Consider the following 14173-nt stretch of genomic DNA (forward strand, 5'->3'; position numbering starts at 1 on the left):
ATCCTGAACGAAGCACAGGGTGCTCTCCGAGTCGGTGCCACCGAATCGACGAAGGATGGTTGTTGGAAGTTTCGATGAGGGTGGGAGGGGAGGGGGGCGCCCTGATGAAAAATTCGTACGCTACCTCAGGAATTTGTTTTGGCAAGCCTGTCTTAGGATCCTAATATCCGATTCAGGATCATTTGTCCAGGAATGAACGTAGAGGCAGGGGCCAGTAAAAGTGAATTGATCCGAGAAGTGAATTTTTACTTGTATCGTATAACATGTTTTAGAGACGAAGATTTGATTAAGAAAAGCTGTGAAGGCTTCGAGGGGCGAAGAGTGGATTTTTCTTGGATCGTGTAGGGTGAGTTATATTCCAGAGAATGACGATGTGAAACGTGAATCGAGAGATTCCGAAGATTTGTGATTTTGATCACAACGCTATCGTTCTCTTAAAATCCAGATTCACCCCGTAAAACCAACAGAAGAATCGGAAGAATCGCGAATTGAGAATTTCTAGAATTCTAATACAGGCAAAAGGTGAAAAAGCCCGTAAAGTAATTTCCGAGCACCCTTCAAGCTAAAACCGAGCCCCGCCAACTAGAGTTTAGTGGAAATACTCACCATACAACTTCATCTCCATAAATCTGGCAAAAATATCACGGAGGAAACAGGAAGAACAAGGAAGGTGGCGGTATTTCGTCAGAAAAAGAAGCCTGCCTGTCCAACTTTGCATTTCGCTTAGCACTCTGATCGCGGAAATAGCATCGGGGACGTAAAAGAGAGCGAGAGGCCCCGCGCAGTTAGGCAGAAAGAGAAAAACGAGCTGGGCGGAAACAGGCCGAGAAGACTGATTATTCTGGCTGCAGAAGAGTTCGTCTGGCTGCCTAGCCACTCCATCATTTTGACGGCCGCGGATCCCTCCCGTAATATTGTCCAATGAACGCGCTCCTTTATCCCCAACGAATGAGGTAGCAGCATTAAAAGCGAAAACCAGGGAAAGGGACGGTTGACTGCCGAAAAACAAGCTAGCGATGGAATCCAGGAATCCTTTGGTGGCCTCACGCAGAGAGAAAAAAGCCGCAAGTCGATGGAATTGCACGTGATCGAAGTCGATGATCCGACGATCCACCTCTTAAGGATACGGATCTTCGGCTTCGAACGTTCGCTATGAAGCCTCGATGATGCTTTCTTCCCTGCGAGCTTAAGGTGTCTTTCCTGACATCTTTATTTTTCCTTTCTTAGTTAGTTTAGTTGATAGTAACGTAGTTAGCTTCTTTTGCCTTTATTTTAAATGCAAACGAACGTTCGTGTTTCTCCGAAGTCAAAGTTATATCGTAGGTACAGTCAACGTTACATAAATGTAGCAATAAGTATAGATATACTTCCAAGTGGCAATTATACGAAGAATATTTGCCAATTTCATTCTAACGCCATATTAGATATGATCGCTATCGCTAATCCAACACCAGCGTAAAGAGTCCATCTCGCGTCTACTTCCATCCATGTAGATATAGGAACTTGATAAATATAAAATCCATAACCTTAACTCCCGATACAAAAATCGATCAAATAGACGTGCGACGGCTGAATCGAATATGGCCGTCGGAATTCTTTAATTGGGCACGCAATCACGATTCCATTTAGGCGAGCGGCGTTTAGCTTCTCGTTTCAGGATTTTAATCGCACGAGCAGCAAGCGATGTGCATCATCATTCCTCGCGTTTCAGGTTGACTACGTGAGAAATCCAAACACCAGTCCCCGTTCTTTCAGCCAGTCGGGTTCCATTTTCCGGCCGCAACTCGTTCGCGTTATCCATTTTACTCATATTTCATCCCCCGGCAACGTCGAAATGGGGCGAAAAAAAAAAAAAAAATCAAACGAGTATCTCGCCTCGTGTTGCCAGTCCTTTCACCCCGGCGACAGCTCTCGTCTTTTCACGAGATCGCAAGAATCACTTTCTTTTTATCACCTTTTACTCTGTATAATACTTTATACGCTATACTAGTACCGATTATAAATTGTTATTTAGCAGATACTTTATATCGGTACATTGATTATATTATAGTTCTCGGGAAGTTGCTACTGAAGAAATTTGTCGCCGGGAATTAAGATGGAGAGATATGCAAATTGTTTTTTTAAACTTCGACGATGATTCAGTAACGATAGTGATACGGTAATATGTATAGCGATGATATTTCCAATATATTCGTGTAATACAAATTTTTGATGTATTTTAAAAACCCTATGCTATTTGATTGTTTGAGCTAATTACTGATATTTTGTTAAATATTTGGATCAGTTACGGCTATACATTTGCTTCATACATTACTATTTGCTTGGTTGGGCTGTTTATTATTATACAAATATCAAGCATCATCTACTGTACATTATTTAATTACCTTTTCCCAACCCACATAAAACAGTCGGTCTTCCAACTGGCAGAACAGCCATGGTGAACAGCCGTCATTTTCCATAAACACGATATCTGCACGCGTATTTCACCGATCGATACGTCGGATACAAGTTTGCCACATTGTTACTGCGAATTCCGTCTGAAATGCCAAGGAGCCACGTGGAAACGGCGAGGAAGGGGTTGGAGGGTGGTTATGCTGCCAAGATGGCGTAATATTTTTAATGGAGGGTGTCTTGGGTGATCTACGACGCGCTGCATTGTCTCTGCGAGACACCTCGCGCATTCTTCTCACCCTCTACCTTTTCTCCCGCCCTTTTCCACCGCCAGCCGCTCCTTTTCCTATTTCTGGATGTATTTTCTGGAAATCTTTCGGGATCTTGGAATTTTTGGACGTTCCTAGTAGTAGTTGCAATATTTGACAATGTTTTGTGAAAGTTGCGACTTTCGACATTCCTCGAATGGTCGATGAAAATTGTGACTGCTTGAAATTTTTAGTCGCGTTCAATTTCAAAGAGTTTGCAGTTTTTGATATTTCACGGAGGTTGAAGGATACCTTTAAAACGTCGTAAAAGTAAGCTGGCGTAGAAAATGTAATTTAACTAGTATGCTCAACTAGTATCATTAGGCCACAGTTGACTACAATGAAGCGAGTTTCTGTTGGGTTGCTCAACTCTTTCGTATTCTATATTTCACGAGATTTTATTTGCCACTATTGTCATATTTTTTATTAATAGGTATAAAAATGTTTTTATAAACCTAAGCCAGCAGCGAGAATATTTATCGCTATTTTGTGACGTGGTATTATACGGTTTAAGACGTCCGTTGCAAGTTTTCCTCGCAAACCGGCAAGTGTTAAAGGCTAACGTTGTCGTCAACGCGTACACAGGCATGGCACTGACGTAAGTTGGGCATTGTTTTCAACGTCAACAAGGAAACGGCTTGCTCGCGTGTTCATGCACTGAATAATTGATACCAGACTATAAACTGTCCTGTCATTCTGTACGGTATCTTAGAACGTGCTGAATTTTGCCTTCGACTAAATTTTTATCCTCTATGCTCGCACTACGAAGCCGAAAATACCGTTGCTTATCTTCTTCGAACTTTCATCGGTTGATCAATTCCAGTCGTCAGTTTCAGGTTTCTCCTTTACGCATCGAATTTCCTTCTCGACGCCGTCAGTTCGGAAACTTTCGCGTCCATTTTCGCTTGTGGTTAAAAGGAATAAGAGGGAGAGAGAGAGAGAGAGAGAGAGAAGAGGTCAGAGGAACCGCGGCCGGTGTAAGGTAGAATTATGTCACGGCTTTACGCGGGACACTTTTTATGGGGCTTCGTAAAGGCCGGCGAAACTTTCCTTCTCGCTAAAACCATTAGCCAGACCCGTATATTCTCGTCACAAAGGCGAGCCGGTCCTCCGCCTCTCTCAGGCTATTGGAAACAGGTGTCTAAGCCGTGTCGCGAGGAAAGAATCGCCCGTGTCGTGTGGCGATGCGTCAACCGAGTGTCATTCTTTGTGCACAGCCTCGCTAGGATCTTGATTAAAACGAGGAAACGCGAGCAGTCTGTGGTGTCAGTTTAATTATGGCAGAGGCGAGGTGGAAATATTTATAAATAGCGCGTACTTATGCTTATTTAATGGTTATAAATAAGGGCCGAGGGGAGACTAGTATTCAGTAGTTACTGTTTACTTCACTATTTAATACTTAGCATCTACTACCTGCTAGGCATTTAGTACTTAGTAGTTAGAACATGGTACTAATATTACGTTAACGAACTTACGCGAAATAAGCGAACTGTTACGACATGGCAGTATCTTCCCATAAAAGAGACCAGCTAAATCTGTCGCTACTATATAGCGAAACAAACTAAAAAAGATGCGCGTAAAATCTCACGAAATTTTCTGTATACCCACTCTGAATTTCGCTTCCGAATCTTTCAAACTATAATTCCATTTATGAACATTTATATCAAGGCGATACAACAATACAACATATGTAATAACGTCGGAGGATCGGATCGATGCAACTTGAAGATATCCTGATCGTTGATAACTTATTAATTCATTTTCTACCTGAAGAAAGTGAGACGGAGACAAACATCCATTGGGACGAGAGCCTGTAAATTAATTACTATAGAATACAAGGATGTTTTGTCGCACGGTGTCTTTATTAAACGAGTTCAGAGGCGAGCTTCACTCGCGCCTCTTTTACTTAACCGACATATTAGCCCCAGGGGCGGTCGATGTATTAACCGTGCCCCACGTAATTCTTTCCTCTAGCACCAACCAACGAAATCCCCTCGTTTCGCGCTTTTGTTTATGCAATAAGGGGCCACGAGACTCGATATTGTAGAGATTACACGTTTCACTCGCCCGTGGAGACTTAACAGGGAATTTGTGGTGTTGCTCGCTGAAATATGCACAGGATGTACTAAAACTATGTGCTTTTTTAAAGCCACTCTTAAGTCCTGTATGTACTTGTAATTATATGACGAAGCCTGTAATAGTTACATTCCAACTGTTTCACTATACTCGAATATGTATAGTAAGCAAATTTTAAGGAAAAAATTTTTTTTTAAGAAGACAATGGTATAAAAATGGTAGAAATGTAGAAACTAAATTGCATTCCGTTAAAAATAAGCAATAGAGTGTCCACATACTTTCGAACGCGCCAGTGTAGGGAAGCCAATCGCAGTTTCCTATTTACAATACATGTACGAAACAAATACCTGCTTTCTAAAAATCACGGGCCACCGGAAATTCAGAATGAAATACCGCCGATGGTCCGGCATTCCGGCGAGTTCCTTGCACACGCCTTGGACAAGTCCGTTGCTTTATTCTTCCGATGCACTTTATGTGGCTAAAATACTTCGCATTCGTGGAAATTTCCGCTCGAACGACACCGGGAAAAGTGGTTTCCAGAAATTCTCCGGCGTCTGTCCACGCGTGACTGCGTTTAATTTCGAGCTTCGTTCGGGGGAAAAAACGACCACCTGATCGAGCCTCCGACTGCATCATAGAGAATCGAACGTAGAGAAACCGTGGGAATTTCCTTCAATTGTTTTCGACCAACGAATTCCACGATTCTACGAAAAAGTGTATTATACTTCACGCATGGAGTAATTTTCGAAATGATTTATTCTAAAATCGAACGTCGACTTCGTTCTTGAAGATTCCCGAGAACGTAGTATAGAATAAATATCGTATAAATTACGCTGTTTCGCATGATCTCAAAATTGTTATTAATTTACTAATATCGTTCACTATACGAAAGGAGCGTGGCCCTTGAATCAGGACTACACGTAGAAGAGCATCATCTTGACTACTGACAGCTTAAAGCGAATATCAAACTTCGACAAAGTGAAATTTCATGTACACCAACCCAATAACGAACAACCCTCCAAAATACATCCTAATTTTCACCTGAATCTGACGAAATTCGCAAAAATCGCTACCTGTGATCTTCCTGTAGCTTCAAGAATTTTCTGTTTCGACGAAGACAGATGCAAATCGAGTTCCGTAAAGGGTCGGATGAAGAGGGTCTGATTTTCTTCTCGCGCAGCCGCCCCCGTAAAGGGTCGAATGATTTCTCGCTGAGCATCCTCGTGACAAACGACGTCGAGGAAAGCAATCGCCGTGAAAGCCTCGCTTGCATGCACGTGCGGTTCTTGATGTTGGCCAGCTTGTACAACATCGCTTGACCAGCGTGTTTCATGGCCCTCGTGAAAGGAAACGTTCCAGAAGCTCTGACGCTCTGCCGATCGTTGTGGGTTTGTAAGAATTTTATAAAGACACGTAGACAGGACGTAATTGGGGTTACAAGGATGTATAATCCACCAATTGGATTATGCAGGATATTCTGTTTTGTGATCATTATCAGACTCTGAGAAGATGAAATGCGTAGTTTGATTTGCGAGCTGTAATAGCAAAAATTACAAAAGACTTGTTTCTTCGTCTGGTTTTTTTGTCGAAGAATTAACAATTTCTAACATTTTACGTAATTTGTGTTCATCGATGATCGTTCACTTCGTAGAAAACAAAATTAAATTCTCACGCAAAAACACCTTGTCAGGAAAGCAGGAAAAACATGTAACAAGTCGATAGAATCGGAAAATATTCCAATACTAGTTTTCGATGTCCACAAAAAGAAACAAAAAAAAAAGAGGGAAAAGCAACGCATAAGTTGTTCGCCCTAGAAACTTCGCCCATAACCTACTTCCACGCGATTTATGATTCAACGATGCCTGAAACTTATCATCTCCTCAACAAGACTATAAATCTATAGGAGAATGTAGGTGGGTACTTTTGAAAAATCGAAAAGTTGTCATTCGATGGGAAATTTCAGGGTTGATCTATCTGGTCGATCGATCGAGCCACGATCGAAAACAGTTATTATTAATAAGCAGCCAGGATAAATTGTGGCATAGGGGATGTCCCGAGTTTCTCGATGACACGCAGTCCCCAGGCGAAGTTGCCGGGAGTTGTCAAACTGTTCTTTCCTCCCCAATGATCCGGCAACTTGCTGGAAACGGACACCGATTCCAAGGGGAATGGCAGGTTTAGCGATCAGCTGAGTAGACAAGTGACAAATAAGGATAATGGCTCTTGTTTATGCAGGTACAGGTACACTGACTCACCCAAGTGTCTGGGCACTTGCTAGTACTTTCCACATACATATATTAAATGAATAAGAAATGATACCAGCTACAAATCTTAAATATTCCTTTCTTACGCCTTCTTTCCTCAATAGTTAGGTGTATCGTAGTTTCCAATACTAAATACCGATATTTAGTATTACATGCTAAATATACAGTAATTTCATATTGGGTAATCAATTTCCACGTTAAAAAAAAGTTACTTAATCCAAGAAATTATTTCATAGCGATAATTATACAATAATATTCCTGAAGTTTTTTTTATGCAGAAAGCTCTCGACTAACTCACTAACATGATAAAAAAAAGTTTGTAATGTTCTCCAACTATTTTATTAAATTTGCCAGATATTCATCATGAGATTTATTTTCAAATTTCCCAAATTTCGAATTCTCTCTCAGTTATAAATATTTATATCAGGGTTTATTCAATGTATCTTCGTAAACCAGCATATTCTTTTTCCGTCCTAAGATGTATTAAAACTATTCTTGATTAAAAAAGAAAAACGGAGGACAGAGAAGGGAGAAAAGAGGAAAGCTCGTATTTCCGCGCCCGTACGGCGGCGAAGAAAACTTTCGTAATTAATAAGTAATTTCCTCGCTTTATGGCGGAGAGAAAACTGTCATAAAAAGTTGGCCCGCTCGTTTCTTTCTCCCCGTGGCAAAAACAATAGAAATAAATATCGAGGATATCGGCGCCGTATTTCATCGCCAACTAATTCCCCGCGATCCTCCCTGCCAGATACGCTTTTCCAAACGTGTGAATGCTATCGATTACCGGGCACGTAATTAATTTCGTTTCCTAGATTGCGATTTTTCTGTTTGAAAGTTAAGGCATTGAAAAACAGTTGAAAGTCACGTTTGCGGTATATACAGAGTGTCGTATAATTGCTGATATAGCCAATCAAAATTTTAGGTGAAAAAGCGAATAAAAGATTTAGACGAATATTTGCCCATTTTGAAAGTTCGTTTCTGAGAAAAAATCAGTGAAAAATTTAATCAGTGTATTTAACTACTTTTTCAGAACAAATTTCAATAATCATTTATATGTATTTATTACATTCGATAATTACTGGGCAAAATTAATACAATCAAAACGAAATGTAAAACATTTATAATTGTTTAATTAGTAATTTTATTAATCCCGAGTCAAAGAAAAACAAAAATGGCAATTAAAATACGAGAATACAAACTCTTTCTGGCACAAGCAATTTAGTCCACTTTAAACATTATAAAAATAACATCGATTAAAAATAAATACTGTTTTATTGATCGAAGAAATATTTGTGAGTTAACGTTCAACAAACAAACGCAACAAACGCAAACGAGACTTCATCGATATCCACCGAAAACCAGCTAATTTATTCGAATTTTGAACCTTCGTCCTATTTAAGCCCGCGTTTGACAAATGATACGCTTATACCACTTGATTAATGCTTCCTTCGTTCAAACCAATTGAAAGGCTTGTAACAAAATCAATTCGTATAAAATTCTTCGATTTCCTTTCGCGTAACGGTGCATTTTAATAGGTTCGAGTGAAATTCACAAAATGATGGAGCACGAAATGACGGAAAGTAAACGATTTATACTACTGAAAAATTGCAAGTTCCACGTTCTACGCTTATTATATTTTTCTGCAAAAAGATAAAAATCGGCAAGAGTTATTTTCGTCACGAACCGAACCCTTTAAATATTTATCAATCTCCAAATATGAAACCACAGGTGACTGATTTTCAAAAATGACACGATACGATTGTCCACTGTCGGAAAAATCGTTGGAAAATCGGAAAGTTTCGGTACGAACGAAACAAACCGATGCGAAACAATGGAGGAGGCGAGGCTTTCGCATGTTGCAAGTGGATTTGTTTTCCATGGCACACGTGTGTACAGGAAAATCGAGCTCGTAGAGAAGTACAATTGACGCGGCTGACTGTTTGAACCGGCAAATTCAAGAGTAGCTGAAGTGGGGAATTTTATTACCGGTAACAAATCGAAAGAAAGAAACGAAAGGACAAAAGAACCGGAGAAAAACACCGGAGTTTGGTTTACATTCGACGAATAGCTCGCACAGCAGCTGACATATCGAGCATTTCCTTTTTTTTCCGCGTCTTTTATATCTCGTTTCCGTTCTTTTAACGTAAAAGAGAGAACCGAAAGGTACTTTCAAAATTGATTCCGTTGGAAGGTTTCGATGGAAGTAATTATTTCGGAATTTCAGAGTTTCGTCGAAGATCGTTGTCAAGTCGAACGTCTGACAATTTATTCTGTTAAAAATTAATTTCTGTTAATTATCAAATTATTTCCCGTGTTACGACCGTTCGCGGAGAGACGTGATCGCGAGATAGCACGTCAACGAGAGTTGTAAATTCTCGCTACGATTATGTTAATCGACGCCGCGAAATAGTCGTTCCCCTGTTTCGTTTAGGATAACAGAGGTGGTTTAATGAATATAGCACTGTGTTAACACTAATAAATTAACGTTTATTTCAACAACTTATTAATTAGAAGGATATAAATGGAACACCAAAAGAAATGTAACTACGTAATGCGCGATATAAGATATGTATTGACTGTTTGGCTTCTCGAAACGTTCTGCCCGCCTTTCGATTTTTTCCGTTTTTTTCTGGAAGGCGACCCCCACTACGTTCGGATCACGCCACATTCTTTTACGCCGGATAAAATAACGGCCACGAATCGAAGTTTCTGGAGGTCGCCCTGCTTAATAAACTATGCGCTTGCCACTACAATGTTTGTTTGTCGGGCAGCCACGACGATCCGCCCGCGACATTGTAGTGCCGCGACCGACGGTTAAGAATATGATCTATGGCAAGCCGCATGGCGTAACATTCTCCCCCCGTTGAGAGGGTACCGATCAAATTAGCGAGATGTGGTTGAAGTTCCTATCTTAGTTCGTCTCGGTGGCTAGTTGTTCGGGTTTCTCGAGATCGGGTTGAATTGGCAGTGGGACAAGCCTTTTGACGGCCCGATCCAAAACGCTCTTTGCCGTCTGAACTGTAGCTGTCCGGATGACACCATCGGCGCCTGGATGAACCTTGATAACTCGGCCCAGAGGCCAATGCATGGAGGGTACGTTGTCCTCTCTGAGGATGACGATTGTGCCCTTTTGGATGCCGTGTCCACCCTTGCTCCACTTATTTCGGTTGGTTAACTCGTTCAAATACTCCTTATGCCAGCGGTTCCAAAAATGCTGTTTAAGCTGTTGGATATGCTGCCATCTGGAGAGTCGGTTCGATGGAATGTCTCTGAAATCTCGATCACGTAAGCACATTAGTGAATCGCCAATGAGAAAATGTCCGGGAGTGAGGACTAGGAGATCATTTGGATCGGTGGAGATAGGAGTTAGCGGGCGGGAATTGAGGACTGCTTCTATTTCTATGATGAGAGTGTTCAATTGTTCAGAGGTGAGTAACTCGTTGCCGGCTACACGCCTGAGGTGGCGTTTGAATGACTTCACCGCTGCTTCCCATAGCCCACCGAAATGCGGTGAATGAGGGGGAATGAAGCGCCATTCGATTTGTTTGTCGGCTAAAAATGCGGTTACTTTTTCCTTGTGATCGTCCGATTGTAATAGATCGTGAAGCTCTCGTAATTCGTTGCTTGCTCCTCTGAAGTTGGTGCCGTTATCAGAATGGATGGTGGAGCAATACCCTCGTCGAGCGATAAATCTGCGAAGAGCGGCGATGAAGGCTTCGCTAGTGAGATCGTCAACGAGCTCGATGTGTACCGCTTTAATTGCTAGGCATACGAAAATGGCTACGTATACCTTTATCTGACGACGGTTACGATCTCGTTTTTCCTTGATGTGGAACGGCCCGCAGTAATCGACGCCGACGTTTGTGAATGGGCGAGATTCCGTTACTCGCGCCTCCGGCAGATTACCCATCACGTATTCTACCGGCGGTGGTTGAGCGCGGCAGCAGCGGACGCAGCCTTTGATCGCCCGCCATACTTGACTTCGACCGTCGACGGGCCAGTATCTTTGTCTTACTGCGTATAACGTAGCCTGCGTTCCGGAATGCATGTGGATCTTGTGCTCGTGTTCTATGATGCGTGTTGTAACGGATGACTTGGGTAATACTATGGGATGTTTCTGGGCGAAGGTCATCGACGAATGACTGAGTCGACCCCCGACTCGCAATATTCCTTCCTTGTCTATGAACGGATTGAGTCGCGTGAGCTTACCCTTTATCGCCGCGTTCCGATCTTTTTGGAGTGTACGAATTTCCTCGGAGAAATGGATGTTTTGCAACAATTTTATCAGTTTATTGTGCGTTATGCGTAACTCGGTAACGGTTAGGGGTGCCGCTCGGTTCCTTTCCTGTCTCCAACGGAGGCAACGAGCTATGATTCGTATCAACTTGGGCCAGGATGAATACCTTTCCAACAAACTGTAATCGGCGGGGTTTGCGGACAGACAAATCGCCCCTTTCTGCTCCGGTACTTCAATTTGCGGTGTTAGAGCCCATGTCGGCCAATAGCCTTCCGACTGGTAGAGCCATGCAGGACCGTGCTGCCAGATGGTTGGGCGCAGGAACTCTTCGGGTGTTTGGCCGCGTGATATTAAGTCCGCGGGATTGTCGTCGGTAGGAACGTGGCGCCAATCGCGGATGCTGGTTTTTGTTTGAATTTCGGAGACTCTGTTAGCGACGAATGTTTTAAGGGTGTGAGGTGATGTATTGAGCCAATGGAGGACGATAGTGGAATCGGTCCAATAGATAGTTCGAGTAATTTTTTGTGATAGGGCTTGTTGTACTGTTGACATCAGGGACGTAAGAAGGAGTGCTCCGCTCAGCTCGAGCCGAGGAATGGTCTGGCACTTGAGTGGGGCGACTTTCGATTTTGCGGTTAAAAGTTGGGTCCAAGCACGGCCGTTGATGGTAAGGGTTCGGAGATAAACACAGGCTCCGTAAGCCTTTTCGCTGGCATCGCAGAAACCATGCAGTTCAATTTCCATAGCGGACTCGATTATTGCTTTGCGTGGGAACCTGACGTTGTTTAATAAGGGTAATTGGGCATAGTACCTTTCCCACTCTGTATGTAACTCGATCGGAAGTGATTCATCCCAATCGATTTTCGACGACCATATTCGTTGAAGTAGCATCTTGGCCCGAACAATCACCGGTGCGAGCAGACCGAGCGGATCGTAAATTTTTGCAATCTCCGAGCTGATGATTCGTTTCGTGACTCGCGAGGGCGTGGGTTTGACTTCGACCGAGTAAAGAATAGAATCGTCGAATGAATTCCAAAACACCCCCAGCGTCTTCAAGGTTTGCGAGTCGCCCAAAAAATGTTGGTGATTTGTTTCTTCTAAGGAAAGTCCGTGTAACAAGTCATTATCGTTTGACGCCCATTTTCGTATGTTTAAGCCGGCCAGCTGAAGTAACTTGGTGAGTTCTGTTCTGAGCGTGAGGGCTTCGTCCTTCGTTTCAGCTCCGGTGAGAGCGTCGTCGACGTAGAAATCCCGCTGCAGTACCTGTGCTGCACGTGGAAATCGATGTCCTTCGTCCTCTGCCAGTTGCTTGAGGCACCGAATAGCTAGATACGGGGCTGCGGATAAACCGAACGTTACAGTGTTAAGCTCATATGTTTCTGTTTCTCCACTCGCGCTGCGCCATAATATCCTTTGATATTTCCGATCCTCTGGTCGTACGAGGAATTGCCGATACATCTTCTCGATGTCGCCAGTGAGTACGTATTGATGAGCGCGGAATCTAATTAATATACAAAATAGATCTTCCTGTAACTTGGGTCCTGTGTGAAGTGTATCGTTTAAGGAGGTTCCGGTAGTGCTTGGTGCCGATCCGTCGAAAACTACACGGAGTTTGGTGGTTTGACTCGATGCTTTGGTCACGCCATGATGGGGTAAATAGTATCCGTTATCGTCGGAGTGGTTGTCATTGACCTTCGTCATGTGTCCCAATGCCAGGTATTCCTGTATTACCGTTCGATATTCTGATTCGAAGCGTTTGTCGTGCTGGAATCGGCGATTGAGTGAGGCGAGTCGTTTACTCGCCAGCGTTTTAGAGGATCCGAGTGACTGAAGCTGATCGTTGAAAGGTAGAGCGACGATGTATCGTCCTTCGCTGGTGCGTCGGGTGTGGATTTGGAAGTGTTCTTCGCATCGTCGATCTGCCTCTGAGATATGTTTAATTGAGGGTCCTTCATCGATTTCCCAAAACCGCGCGAGATCTGCTTGTAAAGTCGTCGTGGATGTGTGAAATATGTTTGTCGCGGTTTGGGAAGTTGGACTCCCCCCGATTACCCATCCGAATCGCGTCTTTTGCAGACGCAGTCCAGGCTCGTCTGGCTGCGTGAGGTTGACTTGTCCCACACACATCGACGCGAGTGTTGAACCTGAGCTTAGTAGTACATCTATCGGAGCTGGTAAATGAAATCGTGGATCGGCCAATTTGAGATTTTTTGGTATCTCAAGTGTCGAACGATCGATGGGTTCGCTGGGAATTGAGGTTGATATGGTTGGAATGATAAGGAACGTTAATGTCCGCGTGTATGTACCGTCAGTGGAAGTGATCGTGGCCGTGATGTGTCGCTTAGAAGTCGTTGTCAAGGTATCTAGAGCTCCGATCGGGACCGAACATTTGTTTTGCCTTATCTTTAGCGATTTTGCTAATTCCTCGGTAATGAAATTCATACTGGATCCGGTGTCGAGCAACGCTCGACAACGGATTGGTTGATGTTTATCATTCAAAATGTTAATCTGCGCTGTGAGGACTAGATCATTGAACCGTAATTCGGATGCTATTGGTCTGATATGTTCGGTCATCAACGGAGTCGTCGATCGTCGGCGTCATTGGTTGTGTGTTCGTTTGTCAATGGGCGGTGGACTTGGAGACGCGGCTGTTCGTGGTGTTTCCGATCTGTGGTCTGTTGTGTGCCTTTTGCAACGAGTGGGTGATACGTAGGGTGGCAAAGAAGGTGTTGTGGATCGGCTATTTGATGGGGAAGATTTCGGGCTGGACGTGCTGGAACGAGACCCTGAATGGCGTTTTGTCCTGTGCAGCATTGTATGATGTCGTTCTCCGCATACGCGACATGATCCTGCGAAACAATGCCGCGTTGTGTGCCCTTTCCCGAGGCAGTTGACGC

At 43.2% G+C, this 14173-nt stretch overlaps 1 protein-coding gene across 1 annotated transcript; it reads right to left on the bottom strand.

Moving 5' to 3' along the window:
* Positions 1–6238: 6238 nt before the first annotated feature.
* Positions 6239–13850, bottom strand: LOC117214340. The gene is made up of 5 exons (XM_033460352.1): positions 13329–13850; positions 13076–13255; positions 12791–12998; positions 10521–12613; positions 6239–6310 (listed from the first exon to the last, which is right to left on the bottom strand). Exons 1-5 carry the CDS (start codon positions 13848–13850, stop codon positions 6239–6241), a joined length of 3075 nt encoding a protein of 1024 aa, XP_033316243.1.
* Positions 13851–14173: the final 323 nt, after the last annotated feature.

The sequence above is a fragment of the Bombus bifarius genome, unplaced genomic scaffold (genome assembly GCF_011952205.1).
Source record: "Bombus bifarius isolate JDL3187 unplaced genomic scaffold, Bbif_JDL3187 scf7180000009200, whole genome shotgun sequence".
NCBI classification, from domain to species: domain Eukaryota; kingdom Metazoa; phylum Arthropoda; class Insecta; order Hymenoptera; family Apidae; genus Bombus; species Bombus bifarius.

Coding starts and splice junctions, on each gene's coding strand:
- LOC117214340 (XM_033460352.1), bottom strand. CDS start 13,850: ATGACCGAACATATCAGACCAATAGCATCCGAATTACGGTTCAATGAT. Junction 13,256..13,328: donor AAAAGACGCGATTCGGATGG/GTAATCGGGGGG, acceptor CTTTACAAGCAG/ATCTCGCGCGGTTTTGGGAA. Junction 12,999..13,075: donor ATCCTCTAAAACGCTGGCGA/GTAAACGACTCG, acceptor ACGGTAATACAG/GAATACCTGGCATTGGGACA.